The sequence below is a fragment of the Chinchilla lanigera genome, unplaced genomic scaffold (genome assembly GCF_000276665.1).
Source record: "Chinchilla lanigera isolate Chin_1 unplaced genomic scaffold, ChiLan1.0 scaffold00019, whole genome shotgun sequence".
Classification (NCBI taxonomy): Eukaryota; Metazoa; Chordata; class Mammalia; order Rodentia; family Chinchillidae; genus Chinchilla; species Chinchilla lanigera.
Window position 1 is genome coordinate 6,606,250 of NW_004955420.1, and position 24,015 is coordinate 6,630,264.

Sequence of the window (24,015 nt, forward strand, 5' to 3'; positions counted from 1 at the left end):
ACACAGTCATGCTACCAGCTTCCTTGGTTTCTCTAGTTTACAGGCAGCTTATCATGGGATTTGCCAACTCCTATAATCTTGATTATTTCCCATAGCAGAACTTCTCTCTTACATACAAGAGCCCAAGGTCTCACAGGCTAATCAATACTTTCAATGATAAAGTGCCTTAGAATGATCCTCTTACATATACACAATTTACGCTGTGTCTCTGAAGAACCACACTAACATAAAGGTGAAAATGAAATCTATAAATCGGGGGCTAGGGATTTAGCTCAGCGGCACAGCGCCTTCCTGGCAAGTGCGAGGTCATGAGTTTGATTCCCGGTACCGGAAATCTATAAATCATGTACTAGGAGAACTTTAAAGGGACTTCTGGGAAGATGGCAGAGTGATAAACAGCAGAGAAAGAGCCTCTCTGCGAGTCGCCGACCACACCCTGGAATACAGCAACGAGCGGAAGAGAAGGTGGGATGTTGGGTCCCTGGACCCAGGAAGGATCTGAAGCAAGACCTGAAGCCCATGGGGACAGCAAAGAGAGGAACTTTAATGAAGAAGGAGATAGCTGGCGGAGCCCTCTCCTTGAGTCAAGACTCACTGCAAGAGAGGAGCATTTCAAAGCTTGCAGGCACACGGTGACTGCTCTGAACCAGAGGCCTCCACAGAGAGACACAGCAGTGGAGGGGAACACAGGACGTGAAGGACTGCACTAGCTGAGGGTGAGTGCTGAGGACCCGCTGGTCCTGCATGAGGCAGTGATTTGGCTGGGTGCCATCTTGGAGAAGGGACAACTGAGCTCAGAACTCAGAACAACTGCTGGCTCCAACTAGCAGCTCCCAAGCCCACAGAAGGTGTGCTGACTGCTATAGGCTGAAAGGGTCTGATCTCAGCCCCTATGGCCAGAATACAGCCTGAACTTCAGAGGAAATAAAGATGCAGGTTCACAGACAGTATCCACTATCCCGCCATAAAGCTACGGCTGGCTTACTGGGATGAATCAACCCAGATCTAGACAGTTTCCACACACTGTCTACCAGGGACAGCAGAGACATACCTGGAAGTGGACTTTTTTCTCTCTCATTTTTGTTGTTGTGTTTTTTTGTTTTTAATCTTCTTTGCTGTTTGATATTGTTTTAATATGAGTGTGAACGTGGTTTCTATCTTCTCTCTGGTTGTGGTTCGATTCTGTTCTTCCCTTTACTTCTTCCTCGCTCTTTTTGTCCTGTGTTCTCCACCAGTTTTCCAAAGGTAGCACGATCTCCCTTTGTCTCCAGCCTTACTTCTAATCTCTTCCTCCCCTTCTATTTCTCTATTTTCTCTCTAATCCATTTTGAATTTTAACCCCTGAAGGTAAAATTGACCTATTAAGGACTTATGTACTGCCTATAATTCTCTGATTTGTTTTAGATTTTGTTATATACCACAAATCTAGTTCATACAGTTAAAGGTGGCAAATTAATGGTTACCTCTGTCATTTTCTAGGCTGTGTTTGATACAATAGAACAGCTCAAAATTGGCAATTTATAAGCATCAACTAGGAATTAAACAAACAAACAAAAAGGAAAGATATGAGAAGACGCTTAAACAAGATGCAACCCCAGACATCCAGTTCACCAAAGGCAAACCCGGGGGGAAGGAGGAGGGACAACTCAAAAGCCACCTTCTCCAAAGTGTAAAAACAAAGCTGTTAATGAGGCTCAGGAAAAAAATCAAATCAGAAATAATTTCTCAGATAACTGCCACAGTAGAACATGCTTAGTAACTCCAGAGCAGACACAGAGAATTCTAAAGAGAAAATCCTTGAGTTACCCTTGAAAACTATGTAACACTGTAATATCCTGTTAAATCACAAAGCAGTGAACTACCTAAAACTGGGATGATTTTGTCAAGAGGACTCAACAGCCAACTTGATGCCAGTGTGATCATCAATATAGAAAACAATTCAATCTTAAACAGAATGTTTAATTAACGTATTCATAGGATAGGCCAATGTTTACTCCAATTATGTCACACTGCTGGCTGATAGTTCATGATTATTTTGGTTATTTCACAGAAAAACTGCTATCATATCTGATCTCAGATCTCATCCATACTCTTCTTGTACTTACTTGTAATTCATTTTATAAATCTAAAGTTAAAATTCTACAAATCATCCTTTATAGATTTTAATACATTGTTACAGTACTTGGTAAAGCTGAAGTAGCTACTGATAAGAAATCACCTATGATAAGAAACCATCTTACTGTAAGGTTAACCCTTAAAAGTAGTCGTCAAACTCTAGTAGCAGCATTACAATAAAAAAGTATCTAAAACCTTAAAAACATTTTTTTTCAATAAAACAGCAGAGGTAATTGTTTTATCAAAGAATTATTTTCTTATTCCCTATAATGGTTTGAGCAATCTTTCATTCTTTCATCTGGTAATCTGAGCAACGTAGCTGAGGAGAGTGATATGTAATGTAACAACCACTGTTGACTCGTATTATTTTGTCTTGAGACCCTATATCACTCAGAATGTTCTTGTTTTGATTTGTTCATGTTTTTGATACTGGTATGCTGCTATTGTTCTATTTCTTTGTTTCTCATTTACTACTTTCTTTAAAATAAAATAAAATAAAATTTTTTTCCCCTAGTACTAGGATCCCATGCACACTAGCTAGCAGGTACTCTCACCACTGAACTACATGCCCCACTCATATCTGAAACCTTAATAAAAATTTTAGATGTCCAAAACCAAGTAATTAGAAGACATCATGGATTAAAATACATACTGTCTTTAAAAAAGGAAAATGAATGCTAGGAATGATGAAGAGCAGTTGATGAGATCAGCAAATCACTTCTGTGTGGTCATTTATTTAAAACAAAACAAAACAAAAAAAAAAAGCTCACCCTGTATATGATGTTGCTGAATCCCAAGACAAACACCAAGCGGCATGACGTAAAAGAGTCCTGGACTGAGTCAGAAGGCCTCAGTTCTAGTCTAAGACTTCAGTTTCCTCATCTGTAAAATGAGGGCACTGAATTAGATAAATTAGTCCTCCCTTATCTGTATTTCCCTCTCCACAGTTTCAGTTTCACCACAATCCAAAACTATTTATCGGAAAAATTAAAGAACAATTCATAAATTTTAAGCAACTTTTACTACAGTGTATAATAACTGTTCTATTTTTAAATTTGTTGTTGTTTATGGTGTCCACTTTACAAGCTAAGTATTTTCAAGGCATATTTGCATAGGGAAAAACATATTAGAGCAGTTAGTACTGTATTATCGAAGTTTCAGCAATCTAGTGGAGGTCTTGGGATATAGCATCCCCATGGATAAAGGGAATGCTCCTGTATACTGAGTGATTCTGAAGATTTAAAAGTAGCATAACTGTAAACACTGGAAACAGCAGGAGGGATGAAAACAATTTTCAAATTATAAAAGGGACACAAAACTTGAAACTGCAACTGCTTTGTAACTTTTAACTGGTAAAACAGTTTTACAGACATAATAGCCTTACTAACATTATTATCTAGGCAGAAATAATAACTAACTCCACTATGAGCTAAAAAGACATTCACTTAGCCAGACAGAATACACAAGCACGGTAAATCTACAGCAAAGTACAGAAACACCTCGGGACTGGTATTTAAATGATAAAGTACCTCATAACTATCCCCTATTAAGAAACTGGATAAAAAATAAGAAAAATGATTAGAGCCTATTTAGCAGCTATTTAATGCTAATATGTAGTAAAACAATAATTATAGTTTATGGTTGATATCCTTTGGTGTTAATGACTAATTTCCCTTTGCATACATTTTTTTCTCTCAAGAAATAGAATCTGGCTTATGACAAGGCTAATTGAAAACAAAAACCAAAAAGTACTTATGGGAGTGGAGGGGACACAAAGAAACATTTTTTTTTAAGTATCTTTGTGTGTACATATTCTATATTGAAAGAAGTAAAGTTTCTGGTGTAACAAATGACTAGTTCTTCAAGAACTGGTAGTTTTCTAACTGCAGTCTCCTAAATGTAATTAACTTGTTCTAACTAATCCTTCAGGGTATAACAAATTTAACTACTAGTTTTAAGTACGAAAATAAACTGATGTTCTACTCTATATTTACTTGTTGCTTAAGTTGATGCTAAAGTTACCTGCTCCACTTAAAACTCTAACAATCTGACCACCAATAAATGTAATTCCACTAACAAGAACCTGTCAAGAGACTTACTCATAATATCTTATAGAAATTGTAAAGATACAATGAAACAATGAAAAAGACTGTTTTGCAAAATGTGTTCAAAAAAATTACCTAAGGTGACTGTAAAATAACTTGCCACACACACAATTCCATTTCTGTCATTTCAGTATTCAACTTGTCATTAGATGCTATCACAATATTTAGAATTACTAATAAAATTTATCTCTGGCTAGTGAAAACAAAGGCAAAAATAAAGCAACCATCTGATCAGAATGCAAGTTTTTCTTTGCTGATCTCTCAAAAAGGTTGTCATAGCCAATGAGATGGAAATTTCTTTTAAAAAAATTGATTTATACAAAATATATTTCCCATTTTAATTTGGCAGTATAACTTGTAATCCTAACAAGCTGATTAGAGAACATATATAATGTCAAATAACAGAAACCATGCATTAGGGCTTTTTTTTTTTTTTTTGTCTTTTTGAGATAGGGTCTTGCTATGCAGTTCAGGCTGGCCTTGAGCTCACTTTGTAGCCCAGGTTGGTCTCAAATTCACAAGGATCCTCCTGCTTCAGCCTCCCCAGTACTGGGATTACAGGCATGGGGGTGGGGGGCCTCTATTTTGATCAGGAGCTGTTTTCTACAGTTTTCTCCATCTACCTTATCTCCTCCATCATTTTTTCTGAGATACAAACGTTAAGATATTTAAGGTCTTTGGGCAATATCATGAAGATATAAAACAGTTACTGCAAAATCAAAGAATGACAAACATTTTCTTGGGGAAAATATTTTCCTGTAGGAAACCACTGGTATAAAGATCAGTAGGTAAAATAGAAAACTAAATAACTAGATGGTACGCTGTGTGAAATCCATTTGATTGGTCTCCACTAATTTTGGGGTGGGGACGGGCATGCTGGGCCCCAGGGCCTCCCCTATGCTACACAAGTGCGCTGCAACTGAACTACACAATCAACTCCCCACCGAATTATATCTATAGGAAATTCGCACACATTTGTTATTCTACCATTCCCCAAACTCAGTATATAGCATACTTTTCTGAAATACCAAAATACCTCATGTAAATATTAGTAATATAAAATTCTTGTGAAAATATAAACAGTGAGACTTGAGCACAACATACCAACATATTTACTTTGAAAAGGTTGTAACAACTAGAAATAGTCACTAGTTTGTTAAGTACTATAATATGTTTGGAGAAATGAAAGACCACCAAAAAGAAAGGCTTGCCTCCCTTTTTGCTCTTGCTACTTTTGTCACCTTGAACTGTTGCCCTCTGCCATGTGCCACCCTGCCTTGGAACCAGCTGATTATGGACTGAAACCTCCACAACCTTTCCTTCCTTATTTGGGGCACTGGGTATTTTGTCTCAGAAACAAGAAAAGTAAACTAGACCAAGTCCAAATCTAACTATTTTTGGTTGCTAAAAAGAAAAGCCCTTAAAATACCAATTTGATAATTTGGAAGTCCAGTCTACTAAAATAGCTTTAAGAATACATTAACATAAAAATTAGTTAGTACAGCAATGTGTTTTAATAGTACTACATTTAACCACAGAATCCTAAACAGCAATCATCCACCTTTTACCACAAAACTCATTAGCAAACAAAATCTAGTATTTCCAACTGGGTAATAATTTCAGCATGAAACTTCAGAAAGCATTTTCTTCTTGAAAAATAAAATGAGGAGCACCAAGAGGGCAGAGTGGTAAGCAGCAGAGAAAGAGCCTCTCTGAGAGTCGTTGTCCAGACACTGGAATACAGCAACAGGAGGAAGAGAAAAAGGAGGGAATTGGAGTCCCTGGACCCAGCAACGATCTGAAGTGAGAACTGAAACCCATGGGCAGAGCAAATAGAGAAACTTCAATGAAGGAGGAAGAGGCAGCTAGCAGAGCCCTCTCCTTCAGTCAGGACTCACTGCAAGGGAAGAGCAGTTCACGCCTGCAGGCACACAGTGACTGCTCTGAACACCAGAGGCCTCATGGCGAGATGCAGCAGTGGAGGGGAGCAGAGGATGTGAAGGACTGCACCAGCTGAGGGTGAGTGCTGAGGGCGTGGTGGTCTCACATGAGAGAGCAACTGGCTAGGAACCATCTTGGAGAAGGACTGGCCCAGCTCAGAACTCTGAGCAGCTGCAGGCTCCTTCTAGTGACTCCCACCTGGGCTCAGGCCCTTGGGAGGAGCACTGATGACTGCAAGCTGAATGGTCTGATCTCAGCAAGAAGGTACAGGCTCTCGAGATTATGTACCCTGCCAAAAGCTGCTGCTGGCTTGCTGGGATAAATCAACATGGATCAGGACTCCACAGAATGTCTACCAGAAACATATCTGGAAGTGGACTTCTCCCTCTCTTGTTTTTGTTGCTGTGGTGGTGGCTGTGTTTTTGGTTTTTGTTTTCTTCTCCTTCATTGTTTGGTCTTGTTTTTATATGAGTGTGAATGTGGTTTCCAGCCTCTTTCTGATTGTGGTGCTGTTCTGTTCTTCTACCTCTTCTTTCTCTCCTTTCTCTCAGTCTTCATACCAGTATTCCAAAGTTAGCATGATCCCCTTGTCCTCCAGCCTTACTTCCAATCTCTTCTTCCACTTCTCTATCTCCTCCCTACACCGTTTTGAATTTTGACTGAGGGTAACACATATTAAGGTCCAATATACTGCCTGTAATTCTCTGATCTGTTTTAGATTTTGTTATATAATCACAAATCTAGTTCATACAGTTAAAGGCGGCAAATTAATGGTTACCTGTTTATCATTTTCTAGGCTGTGTTTGATACTATTGTTACTGCTGATGGTACCACATTAGCCAAAAGTGGCATAATTGGTCTAACTAGCTGTTCTTCTTGGTATTCCAAGACTGACACTGACTAAGGATCACAGAAAATACTGTGGCATAGTGCCAAAGAACTGGAGGCTGGGCCAACCAAATAGCAAATTCTCAGCCCAAACAAATTGAAGAGGTGAGATCTTGCAACAGACTCAAAACACAAAAATTACCTACACCTGGAAGATACCGCCATGAAATAGTCATTTCCTAAGGGTTCTAAATAATAGGAATAAAGCAACCCAAAATAAGCAATTTACAAGCATCACTCGAGGAATTAAACTTAAAAAAAAAAGAAGAAGAAAGAAAAAGAAAATGAGTAGACACTTAACAAGATGCAAGCCTAGACATTCAGTTCACCAAAGGCAAACTCAGGGGGCAGTGAAGTAGGACAATTCAAAAGCCACCCACATGGCCTCTCTGAAGTGGTAACAATGAAGTAAATGAACATGGCTCTAGGAAGAAAATCAAATCAGAAAAAATTTCTCAGATAACTGCAAAGATGGTATCCACAATGAAAATCATGCTTAGTAACTCTAAAGGAGGTAAGAGACAGACAGACAGACACACACACACACACAAAGAAGAGCTTAAGAAAATTATAGAAGCCATGAATGTTCAGCATAGGAAAAAAGTAGCATCTGTAAGACAGATTGAAGCAAATATCCAGAAGAATAAAAATTCCACTGAAAGTATCTGCAGCAGATTAAGATGTGTGAGGACAGGATCTCAGATACAGAACACAAGCTTGCAGTCTGTGATCAGGAAAAAAAAAGAAAGATTTCTTAAAAATAGCAAGGAACCATGAGAAATCAATACAGCAGTTGCTACATGAGGCAAAGAAGAATAACTTAAGATTGATTAGTCAATGAAAAAGCAGGAGATAGTACAAATGATATTAGTTAAAAAAAAAAAAAAAACAACTGTTCCCAGACATCATGGCAGAAAACTTCCCCTGGTAGAGAAGAAGAATTTGATACACAGTAAGAGAAGCACACAGAACTCCAATTAGCCACGATCAAAAAACAAAACAAAAAAAAATCTACAGCCAGGCCTATCAGCATCAAGATTCCAGAAATTCAACACGAGGATAAAATCTTAAAAACTGTTAGGGAAAACAAACAAATCACCTAACAAAGGAAACCCCTTCAGAGTCACAGCTGACTTCTCAGCACAAACCCTCAAGTCAAGGAATGCTTGGACTGAACTATTTGAAGCTCTAAAAGAAAACAATCTTCAATCCAGATTAATATACCCCACAAAACTTTTCAAAACTCATGGAGAAATAAGATACTTCCATGACAAAGAACATCTGAAGAAATTTATGACCACCAAAACACCACTCTAAAATGTTTTGTGAGACATTCTAGAAAGAGGTAACAAGGACTACAACCCCATGAACCCCAACAGATGGAACCCACCAGCCAAGGCAAACAAACAGATGAAGGAGGGGAAAAAAGAGAGGGAGCTGACAATAGGAAAATAACATGACAAGGGTAAGTCTATGTATATCAGTTATAACCATCATGGTTAATGGTCTCAATTCACCAATCAAAAGACACAGACTGGCAGAATGGATCAAGATGCAAGACTGAATAAAGTGCTGCATAAAAGAAATACATTCAATTCAAAAAGAAATTCATGGACTGAAAGTCAAAGGATGGAAAACAATACTCCATGTGACAGGAACCAAGAAAAACAGGAGGGGCAGCTATCCTATTTGCAGATGAAGTGAATTTCAAGCCAAGACTGATTAAGAGAGATAAAGAAGGTCACTATATCCTTGTAAAGGGAACAATCCAAGAGAAAGAGACAACCACCACAAATATATATGCAATAAATACCAAGGCACCAAGCTATATAAAACATGCATTAAGAGGCATGAAAAATCAAATAAGTACTAATTCAGTTGTGCTGAGGGACCACAATACCCCACTATCACAAAAAGACAGACGAACTAGACAAAAATATCAACAATGAAGTATTAGAACTAAATCAATCAGAATATACATTCTTCTCAGCTGTGCATGGGACATTCTCCAAAACAGATCACATACTCGCTCACTGAACATGCTTAAGTAAATGTAAAGGAAATGAAATTATCCCATGCATATTATCAGACCACAGTGCAATGAAACTTGAAATCAATGGCAAAAGAAACCAGAAAAACTTCATGAACACATAGAAACTAAATAGCACCTTCCTGAACAACTAATGGGCCACAGATGAAATTAAAAACAAATTAGTTTCTACAATTAAATATGATAACAACAGTACAACATACCAGAATTTGTGGAACACAATGAAAACAATACTAAGAAGGAAATTTATAGCAGTGAATACCTATATCAGGCAAACAGAACAAATGCCAATACACAACTTAATGGTAAACCTCGAACTTTTATTAAAAGAAGAGCAGGCTAAGCTAAAAGCTTGTAGGAGGGAGGAAATTATAAAGATCAGAGCAGAAATTAACACACTGGAGACACACACACACACACACACACACACACACACAATCAATGAAGCAAAGAGTTGGTTCTTTGAAAGAGTAAATAAAACTGACAAACCCTTATCCAACCTAATCAAAAAAAGGAAGACTCAAATCCATGTATTTAAATGAAAAGGGTGATATCACGACAGACCCTGCAGAAATCCAGAAGATCATTTACACCTGCTTTGAAAACTTGTATTGTAATAAGATGGAAAATGCAGAAGGAATGGACAGATTCCTAGATACATATGAATTACCAAAGCTGAATCAAGATATAAAAATCCTAAATAAACCAATATCAATCAATGAAATTAAAGATGTAATTAAAAACCTACCAACACAGAAAAGTTCAGGCCCTGGTGTATTCACTGCTGAATTCTACAAGAAATTTAGAGAAGACCTCCACTTCTCAAATTCTTCAATGAAATTGAAACGGAAGCAATACTCCCGAATTCATTCCTGAAAGCAAGCATTACCCTGATACCAAAACTGCAAAAAGACCCAACTAAAAGAGAATGACAGGCCAATCTCCCTAATGAAGATACTGTAAGTGCAAAAATCCTCAATAAAATATTGGCAAACAGAATGCAGCAAATTACCAATAAGATTCTACACCATGGGATTCATTCCAGGGATAAAGGGATGATTCAACATAGGTAAATCAAAACCGTAATATACCATATTAACAGAGCCAAGGACAAAAATAATATGATCATCTCAACAGGTGCAGAAAAAGCTCTTGACAAAGTCCAGCAACCATTCATGATAAAAACCCTATAGAAAGTTGGAATAGATGGTCTTTGCCTCAATCTGATAAAAGCCATCTATGACAAACCAACAGTCAACATCATACTAAATGGACAATAACTGAAAGCTTTATATTTAAAATCAGGAACAAGCAAGGATGTCCACTGTCATGACTCTTATTCAGCATAGTCTTGAAAACTTTAGCCAGAGCAATTAGACAACGAAAAGGACTAATGATAGGAAAGGAAGAAATTATCATTATTTGCAGATGACATGATACTCTACATAGAAGACCCCAAGCCCCACTAAAAACGGTTAGATTTAATAAGCAAGTTCAGTAGTGTAGCTGGATACAAAGTCAGCACTCAAAAACCAAGTCTTCCTGTACACAAATAACAAACTCACTGAAAGACAAATTAGAAAAACATCACTTTTCACAATAGCATCTAAAAAATGAAGTAACTACGAATCAGTCTAATGAAGGATGTAAGAGACCTCCACACTGAAAACTATAGTACTCTGAAAAAGGAGCTTAAAGAGGAAATCAGAACACAGAAAGGTATCCCTTGCTCTAGTGTAGGAAGTAGTGAAAATGGCCATACTTCCAAAACAGTTATACAGATTTAATGCAATTCTGATCAAAATTCCAATAGCATATGTCACAAATTTGAGAAAACAATTCTAAAATTCATTTGGAACCACAAGAGACCTAGAACAGCAAAGGCAATTCTAGGCAACAAAGGCAAGGGAGGGGGCATTACAACCTTGACTTGAAATTACATTATAAAGCTGTGATAAAAATAACATGGTACCAGCAAAAAAACAGACCCAAAGAAGATCAATGGGACAGATTAGAAGATACAGAAACAACTCCAGACATACACTAGCCACTTATCTTTGACAAAAGGGTCAAACACATTCACTGGAAGAAAGACAGCCTCTTTAATAAATGGTGCTGCAGCCGGGCATGGTGGCGCAGGCCTGTAATCCCAACACTTACGAGGCTGAGGCAAGAGGATCATTGTGAGTTCGAGATCAGCCTAGGCTACAAAGTGAGCTCAAGGCCAGCCTGAACTGCGCTGTAAAACACTGTCTCAAAAATATAAATAAATAAATAAATGGCACTGGAAAAACTGGCTCTGTACATGCCGAAGATTAAAATTGGACCCATAACTTTCACCATGCACTAAACTCGAAATGGGTGAAAGATCTAAAAATTAAAACAGAAACATTAAATCTGTTGGAAGACAGAATAGGTGAAAACTCTTGAACACACTGCTGCAGGCAAAGGCTTTATGACAAAATACAAATAGCAAATAAATATATGATAAAATGTTCAACATCACTGGTCATTTGAGAAAAGCAAATGAAAACAACACTGAGATTCCCTCTCACCCCAGAAAGAATGGCTGTTATCAAGATATCACTCAATAATAAATGCTGAAGGTGCTGTGGGGAAAAAGGACGCCTTCCCTATTGCTACTGGTAGTGTTGACTGGTGCAACCACTAAGGAAATCAGTGTAGCAATTCTCAAAAAAACTAGGATTAGAGGTTCCATTTGACCCAGCTATTCCCCTTTTGGGTGTTTTCACAGAATTAAAAACATAATACCACAGTGATATATGTGCATCCATGTTTATAGCACCACCATTTGTCATAGCTAGATCTTGGAAACAACCCAAATGCCCATCAACCAAGGAATGGATAAGAAAGATGTAGTCTTTTTATACAACAGAGTACTACTCAGACATAAAAAAGGATAAACTTGAGGGGGCTGGGGATTTAGCTCAGCGGCAAAAGCGCCTGCCTGGCAAGTGCAAGGTCGTGAGTTCGGTTCCCGGTACCGGAGAAAAACCAAAAAGGATAAACTTGAGACTTTTACAGGTAAATAGATGCAACTCAAGATCATACTCAGAAGAGAAATAAATCAGAATAGCAAATGTAAACATTGTGTTGTCTCCCTACTGTGAGAAGCTGAAAGAGTAAGTAAGATCCAAAATGTACAATAGATATTGTAAAATGGGAAGAAATGCCAAAAAGAAATAGAAACTAGGAGGGTGGATGGAGAAAAAAAGGAAGGGAAAAGCAATATATATATAGAATGGTTATGCTACTAATTTCTCTGAGTTTACTGAAAAGAAAGGTTTGTGCTAATACTGTGTGGACAATTAAATGCTGCTATCTTGTACTCTGAGTAACTAATTTAAAAATAACAATACACAATGTATGAACCATTGTTACCCTCCTATTATCTTTTGAAATTTTTTTTCTATTTAAAAGGAAAAGAAATATACTGCACCAAAAATTGTCTTAAACCATTCTTCATAAATGAAAATTGGTCAATGTGGGGAGAGAAACTAATCATTCCTCCTAACAGTATTTTCAAAAATGTATTCAAAATAAACATTCTCTGGGATTGCTTCTCCTATTAATCATACCTGAGTCTGAATTGGTCCTTGCCAAATGTACCTTAGTCTCTGCTAATCATTTTGAAATAAGTAGTCTCCTCACATTCATCAAGGATCCATTCTAAGGCCCACAGTAGGCCTGAAACAATGTGTAGCACCAACCGTACATACGGTGCATGTACATGGTTCTCCTACAAATACCTGTAAATTTATTTATGTATAAGGCAGAGTAACAAATTAATAAAATAGGGCTACGAAGACATACTGCAGTGAGGGTTGAATAAGGGGGCTTCTCAAAATACCTTACATAAAACATCCACCTGTTCACTTGAAGGAAACAGTGGCACACTCAAACTGTCACCAGCACTACTCTTGCACTTTGAGAACATTACTAAGTAAAGTAAGGCTCACTCACAAGCACTTCTTGTGATACAGAAATGGTCAATATGATAAACCAAATGGTTAGTAAGTCACTAGTGGAAAAAGTCTGCCCACACCAGAGGTTTGCTGGACGATAAGATGACTCATTCTCACTCTGCACAGGAAGAAATGGGATACATCAAGATTTCATCACAATACTCAAAATGGCACATAATTTTAAACTTAGTAATTGTTTATTTCTACAATTTTCTATTTACAGTTTTTAGACTGTGGTGCTGCTGGTTAACTGAAACCTCAGAAAGTGAAACCATGGATAAACTCAGGGACTGCTCTAAGCAAATTACTATGCAAATGTTCCATCTCACTTTTTAAACTTATACATTTGTATCTCTGTGCATCCTAAGCAGTTTAGAGTTCAGTGCACAGGCAGAAGAATGTCACTGATAAGCTCTTCACACTATTTCCAAATTTAAAGAAATAATGCTAATTTTGACAAGTGCCACAAAAACAGTACCTCAACAAGAATCTGGCTTCAAGAATTACTACCTACTAGTCTTTCTTCAATAAGTGTCTTCTGAAAACTTTTTAAACATATAAAAGAATGTATAAAACTACCAATTACACTTTAAAATTAACACCTTCAACCTGAGCCTAATGATATAACACTTATAATCACAACACTCAGGAGGCCAGGGCAAGATTAAGCCCAGCCCCGGGAATTTAGCAAAATCCTTTCTCAAAATTAAAAAAAGAAATATTTTAAAAGGGATGGAGGGGTAGGGTGATATAGGCCAGTGCAAAAGCCCTGGGTTCAGTCCTCAGAACTGTGTGTTCACATGTACACACACACACACACACACACACCCAAAACAAAAGCCACAACCTGTTACTGATGTACCTTTTTCTTCTGTATCCTACTCTCCTCACCTCAGAAACTTGACTGAGCGAGTTCCTTTCAATCAAAAAAGCCAAAGTACACGAGGAAATTAAGACTCCAAGGGTGAAACAGTACGAGAAAATAGGCTAGAGAGATGAAGAAGGGGATCCTGCAGAAGGGGATCCTAATTGTGTATAGGAACCAACCCAAGTACGAAATACATCCCAAGGTATGCATAGGTAACACACACTTCATCTGGAAGCACTGGAAAGTTCTGAGAATAAAAGGTGTAAACAATACTCCAGGTGTCATCTGGAACAGCCCCAAAGCAGCACAACAAAGGCTTTAAACACTACACTGACACCAAACCGTCTGCTCACAGATGAAACAAGGCTTAATAGTTTGGGCCTAGCCGTCATTATGACCTACTTTAATCTTTTAAAAATTAAGAATAAGGGCTGGGGATTTAGCTCAGCGGCAAAAGCGCCTGCCTGGCAAGCGCAAGGTCGTGAGTTCGGTTCCCGGTACCGGAGAAAAACAAAAACAAACAAAAAAAAAAAAATTAAGAATAAGAAAATTAACATTTTACACAGAGGATACAATCCAAATTTCTCAACGTACAAAGACTTGGGACAATACGGCCAACTCTCAAAGCAAACCACAATAACCAATTCCAATCCTGACAATATTCTGAGGTGAGATTATCAGAGAGACATTTGAAATAACAGGGAGAGACGTTCTATGGAGCAGAAACTATGAAAAAGAACCAAATGGAAACTTTGCATCACTACATTCTTCAGTGGGCTGGAGTGAACTGTGAAGTAAGGTAACCGTGACCAGTACGTTCTGGAACACAACAGTCCAACAGATGTAATGCAAAGCACCCCACAAATCATATATGTACATGTTAAGCTTTATGTTAACCATGTAAGTTGGGGTAGAATTCATTCATACAATATATATGGGATAATATAAATGGAAATTTTTTTTTAAATCCATTAAGTTTTAAATAACTTTTATATGATATTGTTATAACTCTTTTACTAGCAGTTACTGTTATTAATCTTTGACTGTACCCAATCTATAAATTAAATGCTATCCTAAGCATGTATATATAGGAAAACACATAGTAAGTATACACATAGGAGATGGCACCCTCCAGTTCCAGGGATCTGAAGAATATCCTGGAACACACCCTCTACAAGAGAAGAGAGTGGGGAATGGGCCTGCTGTAATCTCTATTTTTAAACATATATGTTTAAACACATATTATATGTTTTCCTTGTTTTAAAATTAAATCTTCAAGACCACACAAGCATTATATTTACAACACATATAAATTCTGAACAATCATACATACTTCTAAAGTGCTCAACAGCTAGCCACACGTTGCGAGCACGCTACCACACTGAACAGAGCAGGGCTACATATTAGCGGTCACAGGATGAGCAGCCCAGAGCAAAGAGCCTATGTGTGTAGATGTGAGCAGTCTGCCATACATTCACACAAGACAAAGAAAACTACATGGTGGAGGCTGTAATAAAGGCTTCTGCTCTGTTACATGGATGAGGCAAGACCACAGAAAGTTTGTTTTTGAAATAAATTCCCATCAATGTACTGTGGCCAGAGCCCACAATTTTTTTTTTAATGGCAGATAAATGTATGGACCTTGTTTGAAAATAATGAATTAACAAGTATTTGTTTTTAGCGAAACAGTCATTTATTCTATCCTACCTGCAACTGAAAAAGGTACTTCCTGTAAGCCAAAATATGAAATTCTTCCCTTCAACGGGAAATAATGAAAAGGTTAAATATATTAGCAAAAATTGAACCCTCTAGTTTTAAATTCATAAAATTATTTAATAAACCCTGTCATAGTTCTTTTCCTAACTGTCAAGCAAAATAACATACAGTTTAACAATTGATCTTTGAGAGAATCTGGGGTCCCACTCTAGCTCCAAACCACAGTGCCTACCTCTTTCTATCAGAATAGAAGTCAAACACATTGTTAGGATAAATGGTAGACCTATGGAGAAGATTTTGTTAAAAGTAGTAGAATGTTTGCTCATCAATAAAGTATGCGTAACAACAACTTTAAACAGTTATGGTGATATTTAAATAATATATTTACTCTATCACAGAACATAAACTAACAGTCTTTTATTTACTTTTTCATTTACCAAAAAACTTTTAAATTTATCAAAAAAATATCTTTTGGTGTTCCCACACATTTAAAATATTTCTATCTGATTTAAATTCTATGAAATTTTATCAAATGCACAAACTTTTATGCTCATTTTTTTTAAGTATCAGGGAATACAGAACCTGATCCCATCAAATGCAGGAAATGAATGGCATTTATACATGAAATAAGAATTTTAGCATTTCAACTTTTTAAAAAAGATTCTTCTTACAGGAGATAAAAGGAGTAAAAGAGAACAAAATAGGCTTGGTGCACAACCTAGGTTTCAATGAAGACATAACAGGAATTGGCTTAAGTAAAAGGGCAGAACTTAAAGAAGCAAATAAGGACACACAAAACTAGAAATCCCTTTTAAACACTAACATGCTAACTTCTCTTTGGACCAAAAATTTAAAAGCACGCAATGTCATCCACTGGGAGGATGGGTAAAAGGAAGAATGGAAAGAGTTTTCCAAATGTTTTCATTACACATATGAAATAAGCAAGTTTTATGGTCATATTACAAAGATTAGAACAAGCAATTCAAGAAAAAAGAAAATTTTAAGCATTGACTGTTCCTTTCAATAAACCATAGACATCAGCAGTACACCTATCCCAGCTCTCCTTGCATATACATATAAGTTGTTTTTCATTTTAAAGAGAAAAGAAAAAAATCAAAATAACAAAAACAAATACATAAAACAGCATAGAGAATAATAAAAATGATACAGAATTTCAAAATATGGTAATAGGACATTAACAGTAGTTACTATATCACATAATGTCATCTTCAAAATGGTTGCACAAATAACCAGATATAGGCATGCAAGACTGATCAAACAATTACACATTAAAGTTCCTTTCAATAAACCAACACATATTAGTAGTACAATTATCCTAGTTATCCTGTGTATACAAAAATTTTCTTTTTTCTTGACCAGTTTTGCAAGCTTGAATCTGGTAATCAGAATGTCTGATCTGAAAACAACAATATGCAGTATAAGGACTATTGCTGAACTCCTACCAACTCGTATGGTGAAGCTCTGCATCATTTCCAATTTTTTTCTTATTACTTGTTACTGTCTTTGTTTGATCAGTCTTACATTCTTACATCTGGAGGACTGAGCAACTTCACTGAAGTTCACAGTATGTAATGTAGCAACCATTGTTAATTCCTATCATTTTGTTTTGAGGTCATGTATCACTTTTATTTTTTGTCTTCACTGTTACTTTGTTAGTTGTTTTAATCTTCAAAATAAAAAAAAAGGAACAAGCAATCTAAACCTAAATGGTCAAAACCTAGTGAGACTATAGTATGGTACTTGAAAGGTTAGAAAAACTTAAAAATAAGCCATGTAATATTCAATGATAAAAATCTTTTGCTTTAACATTGAACATTAACTCCATTAAACATTCAATCTCTTTACAGTAGGTATATGTACTGTTCTCACACTATTCTGTGTTCCTTGAGATAGTAAGTGGGGAGTTGTATTTTACTCCTAGATGACAGTGTCTATGCTAGGAACTTAAAGAGATACATAAATTATCTGAAACATGAAGAATCAGTTTTTAAATTACAACAGTAATTGATCACAAGCTCTACAGGTGCATTTAATAAATATTAAATCCATGTAAGTAACCAGTTTCTTTTCCTTTCAAGTGATAATACAATTCTCCTTGGTAGCTATCCCTTTATAGAGACACAACTCTTTGAAGTCTTAACCTTAAGTCTGACAAACCATAAATTAGTTTTACACGTTCTTTTAAATTAATCAAGTTTTGGAAGAAAAGAGATGTTTAAAAACACATGAGCGTTTACAAATGAAAGAGGTGGTTTACCACTGGGAAATTCAGCCAAATGAATGGAATAGTCATTGGTACAGACCAGTACCTAGTCCAGCACTCAACTTTCCTGAGCAGATGGGCAGTGTCTTACCACAAAGCATCTGAAGGCCTTCCCTGGTCACAGATCATGTCAGGGAAAAGTGCCAAGGAGCCTACACTCTGCCCTCCTCAAAGCATTACTCCACTAATAATGAATAAGGTTGGTAGACAGTTACCCTAGCTTCCTCACCCCTTGAACAAACAACTCATAGACATGTTCTATACTCTATCCCTTGGGGTTCCCCACATGAGTGAAGGCCCAACTGCCTATGACAATGACCTATTCTTTAAGGTACTCTGCACTGTTCTCTTTATCCTCTTCCTTATCACTTCCCCATCTCCACCATTACAACTTTCTGGATTCATCTTTCAAATCAAATGCTTACAATCATCAAGTGTTCAATACCACAAAATCTAACCTAAAACAACTGATTAACAGTTCTATGCATAGTAGCAATTCCTGTTAAACAAAATTAAATTTTCAGAAGTTGTGGGACAACTACTAAATTGGAAAAAAAGGACAGAGACTGAAAAGATGTAAATTAAAGCTACAATGAGATACCATTTCTCTCATCTATTTTACATACACACACACACACAATGTGAATGGGAAAACAGGCTTCCTTATTCAGTGCTGGAACATCAAAATCATATAATACCTGAAAGAATATGGCAAAAATAAGTGAAAATTAAATGCACATTTATGTTTTCATATAAAACAACTCTTAAAACAGCTGTGGAATATACAGACAATAGCATGTTATGCATCTTTAAAAGAGTGAGGACTATCTCTACATGGTGCTATCAGCTGATCTGCCAAGTATTAATTATACTCCTATGTTTGCTTATATTTGTAGAAGTAGTCAGATAAACGTAACTGTTTAAGGAAAAACAGCATAGTAACCTACAGGGGAGGACGAATGTACCTTAATCTGAAGTGGTATACATATTTAATGAACTTACAAAAGAAAAATTACACCTAAATTTTTAAATCCTAACTACTAAAAGTGAAACAAGTGGCTCAAAATTAAATCTAAATTTTTAAATCCTAACTACATAATCAAGTTGAGAGCCAGAGAGATCACACGAGAATTTAGGCGCATTAAAACACAGCACTATCAACAGTAAATCCCAGTGGAACACTGGCAAAAAAAAAAAACAAAAAAAACTGTTTTCAGTTATAATATTTGTGATGCTTATTTAAATACATTAAAAAATATACTATGTAAAGTAGTTGTATATATTTAATTATGTATTGTGTTTAGGTTAATGTTAATATAAGGTAATGCCTGTTAATATAAATAGGTTTTCTACACTTGTATTTCCTTTACATTTCATATTTAAATATTTCCTAATTTATACATTTGTGATATGTATATTATATAATCCCATAAATATATAAAAGAAATGTGCTCATGTAATATCAGTGAGTTTTTCATCATGAGAAACAAGTAAAAATATGGAATTTACATTTAAGACAAACATCACAAATTTTTAACAGAAATAGCCAACATAATTATTGCTTCTTTCAACCAGAAGCAATAAAAACCCATAGCACTAGACTGTAGCTCCAAGAACTGCTCTTCACCGAAAACACACAATAAACCATACATAACAACAAAACACAACAAATAACAAAAACAGGACTCTGGGCTCAAGGAACAGCATGTATGAGATGAAATTAACATCTTGCTACATGAGATAGCAAGGGTGCTATCAAAAACTACTGGAATCACATCAAAATGACTCAGGACTCAGGAATCACATCAAAAAGCTCCTTGGCCAAGACAATCTGTCACCAGTAAGCATAAATGCCACAATGCAATAAAAGATATCAATTGTTCAAATCCAAAAACTCACAGTAACACTTAAATAATGGGCACAGGGTGGCCCTATTAGTTTAAGCCCATTAGATACAACTACTGATTTGAAAAAACAAAGACGAACAGTCTACTACAAGATAAATAAAAATATTACAAGATAAATAAAGTATTATATAAATAGAAACACATACAAAGCAACTAAATAAATATAATGAATGGATTTTTTGTTGACATTCTATAAAAACACATTTAAGAGCAGTTCAGATAAACAACTAAATGGCTGTTAAAGTGGTGACATGAACAACTTTTTGTCAATATCACACATCTACTAGGATGACCACTATTAAAAGAAACACAAATTAAAAGTATTAGCTAGGATGTGAAGAAATGGATCCTGATGCACTGTTTTGGTGGGAAATGTAAATAACGCAGCAACTACAGAAAACAGTATGGAAATTTCTCAAAAAAAAAAACCCTAGTTGAGCATGATGGTGCAGGCCTATAAAGCTAGCACTTGGGAGACTGAGGCAGGAGGATCTTTACAAGTTTGAGGCCAGCCGAGATTACATAGTGAGTTCAAGGTCAGCCTGGACTACACAATGAGACCCGTCTCAAAACAAAAATAAAAGCAAACAAAAACCAAACAACAACAACAACAACAAACAAAATGAAAAATTGCCATAGGGTCTTACAATCCCACTACTGGATTTCAAAAGGAATTCCAAATGAATTGAAACCACAATCCCAACTATTTGCATACCACTTCACTCATGAATTGTTTATTTGTGGAAATGATTGACCAATGATAACAGAAACTGCAGAAAGTGAAAGGATGGCTGAAGGAAAACTGCTGTATTAGATCGCACAGACTCAGCCTGGAATACTATGGCACTTCTGAGATTCCTAGGAAAAGCACCATTTTGAATCAGTATCTATACACTTACTAGCACACTGTCCAAACATGTAGAAATGACTTCAGGGTTCCCAGCTAGAGTATAAGCATGTTTGTTTTAACCTTGGCCTTCTTCATCTCTTAAAACTAACCTATACATACGTAACAAGCTTAAATTTCTGAGATTTTTTTTTTGCAGGGGGGTCTTTTTGAGACAGGGTCTCACTATGTAGTTGGCTGGTCTTGAACTCACTTTGTAGTCCAGGCTGGCCTTGAACTTGCAATGATCCTCCTGTCTCAGCCTCCCCAGTGCTGGGATTACAGGCGTGCGCCACCACGCCCAGCAAATTTCTGTGATTATGACATAAAAATAATTTTAGAGATTTTCAACAAAACTGGTAACTGTGTTTGGGAAGATCTAATTTAAAATATAGTCTACAAAATATTCCCAAAAGAAAACAATCAAGATAGTCTATAGGAGTGGTACATAAAAAAAAAATTCATTGAAGATAAGCGTCAAAAGAGATACACAGTAAACGGTTATATAGTGTCTACAATTCAGACAGCCAACAGGCCTGCATGACTGTGCCCAGGGAGGACATGCCACAAAGAGCAAGACTCCAAGAACCTACAAAATTAACAGGCTTCAAATATGAACTTCAAAAAGCCAAGAACACATACTCCCCAGCCAACACTGATTGTACCATGGAGTTGCTCCCTTGTTACACAACAAGCTCTGTGGTACTAACAGCAAAAAACAGATTTAATGATAATTAATGAGTCACCCAAGCAATCTAAAGAACCACATTTCATAAATTAATGAAAAAACTAATCCATCCTTAGTGCTAGACAAAGCTGAGGAAAAAATATTTTAAAATTTTCTTCACTTTCCTCCATTAAGTGCTGAAGTGTGGGAATAGTTAAGAGGGAGGTGGTGGAGAAAGCAGAGAGAAGGGGCCTCGGGCAGTGTAGAAAAGATCCTTCTTCCCAGGAAGAACTCATAAGATAAACTGAGCCCAAGGAAATTCGCCCCTTCACCAACATACTTACAAGTCCACCTTTAAAATAAATCATTTTCTAAGAATACTTTCACAGGTACCTTACTTATTCTAGCTCTTGCTAATTTTTAATGGTTTTTATTTCAGATTGAAACACTTTCATTTCTCACCAGTCTATAAACGAATCAGTTTCTGTAGTTCTCTTATTTAATGCTTAAAACTAAAATCTGACCAAGTAAAAATGACTAAAAATTTTGGTAATGTACTATGGAAAACATTTTTAAATAGAAGATACTATTTCCCCCCCCTCCAGTACCAGGAATCGAACTCATAACCTTGCGCTTGCCAGGCAGGGGCTGTGCTGCTGAGCTAAATCCCCAGCCCCTGAAGATACTATTTCTGAAGTAATTAATTCTTTAAAAATGTAAAAATTAGAGCTAGGCTACAGCTCAGTGGATAGTGTGCAATTAGCATGTGCAAGGCTCTAGCTTTGATCCTAAATACCAAAAAAGTAAGAGTAGAAAATCATTCTCCTGCTATGTATTGACGCCCCCCCCCCAAAAAAAAAACACATGCCAAGACTATTTGAGTAAATGTCCTTTTTTTATAAGGGAAAATCATTCTCATTTCCAGTTAAGTGGCAAGCTCACTCAGTCTATATCTAGAATACACTTCAGAAATTTAAACCAATTCCATTATCTACTTTTTCAAGAACACTTCTTAAAAGTCATCACAGATTCTTAACATATTCAGAAAATTAGGCAAATCCCAGAACTGGTACTACAGAGCTCAGCAATTTTTCTGCTTTATGACATGACTGGCATTTATAGTCCACAATGAAAAACTTAAAAAATGTCTTTCAATGACATAAGCATGGCTAAATAAGTAGAATTTCAGCCATTTAGTGACACGCTAAGTAAAAATACCAGAATAAACGTAATACCCAAAAACTTAGTAAAATGAACAAACAGAAGAGCTACTGAATTTTTTTAACAAGAAAATCTTTTCACAAAATACAGTTCATTTGACAAAACACAAGACCATCACTGCATACTTTCTAAATCCTGATAACCACAGTTAAGAAGTTATAGAAAGTACAGATAATGGAAAGTTTCAAAGTAGGGGTTTCTTTTGCTCAATGCAAGTCATTATAATTACCTTGAACTGTATATTTAAAACCTATCTTTTGTCAAGTTATTAAGGAAACTTCAAACGTTTTTAAAAATCCAAAAAAAAAACAAGAGGAGAATGAACAGCTACGAAAACACTCCGGTGGTGGGAGTGGGAGTCTTACCATTGGCAGTGCATTGATGTGGGGATGTGCAACTGAATATCCGGTACAGCCAATCACAAGCTGCTGCTGCTGAAAAAAAAAGAAAGGAAACTATTCAGTGTGCCCTAGGACAGATTCGGTTTAAGATTTTTCAGTTCAAACTGTGTGTGTTTGAAATAATCTTTATGCCCTGAACGTCCCCAAACAAGTGAAAATCTTCCCCCAAGCAAAACTGCTATCATAAAACAGCAACAACTAAGTGCCCAGTGTGTAACCAGTGAACAAAATAGGACTCAAAGAGATGAATTTGCTCTCAACCCAATTCACTCAACTCATGTAAATATTACTGCACTAGGGACCAATATACTACCTTCTATAATATGACCACAAGTTGTAGAAAATGATGTAATCTTGCATTCTACACATTTTGATTAATAAAGACAAGTATAACTGGTTTGAAACATTAGAATGTTCATCTGTAATCTCTTCAGAGTTCACGTTTTACAGGGTTTACCCCAACCATTCTCAGCCGGTAAGACAGTACATTATACTCCATGAAGCCTTTATGCAAATATAAAAGTTAATGCTTCACATACTGCTTCAGGGAGGGGTCCCTCAGGTGAAATGCTGAGAACCACTACGTGTTCCACCCTGTACTAGAGTGAAGTACAAATTTTTCCAAGAATGCCGGATTAGTATCAGGCTGATGCCACCGAAAGGAATGTTACCATAACATTTACCTCCTATACTAAAAAGGTGAATCAACTGAGTAAACACTGAAAAGATAACTATAAAATATTCTGAATAACTGCAGAACTATTTCTTGGGGGGGAGGGGTTGTTTGGGGTTTTGTTGTTTACCATACTGCTCAAGTGAGCCATCTACTCAAGATCCTGGGTCTCAGCCTCTCACAAAAATACTTTAAATGCCCTAAAGTTTGATCCTACCCCCGCTCCCAATTTATCTTTGACTGAAACATACATGAGTCCTGATGATTGACTCCAAGGTCATACTAAATAACTTTAGTGCTACTTATA

General features: G+C 36.4%; 1 protein-coding gene across 6 annotated transcripts in view; it reads right to left on the reverse strand.

The window, feature by feature from the left end:
* Tbl1xr1 (transducin (beta)-like 1 X-linked receptor 1) overlaps positions 1-24,015 on the reverse strand; it is a 158,953-nt gene that overhangs the window by 59,721 nt on the left and 75,217 nt on the right. For 4 of the 6 annotated variants that reach the window (XM_005383024.1, XM_013513512.1, XM_013513511.1 and 1 more), the window contains exon 2: positions 23,000-23,068. Coding sequence is in view for 4 of the 6 variants with exons in the window: in XM_013513512.1 (XP_013368966.1) it covers positions 23,000-23,068 (69 nt within the window). In the remaining 2 variants the exon portion in view is untranslated. Of the gene's footprint in view, positions 1-2,885; positions 2,998-22,999; positions 23,069-24,015 lie in introns of those variants that run through there. The other 2 variants (XM_013513515.1, XM_013513514.1) reach the window with 2 other exon arrangements.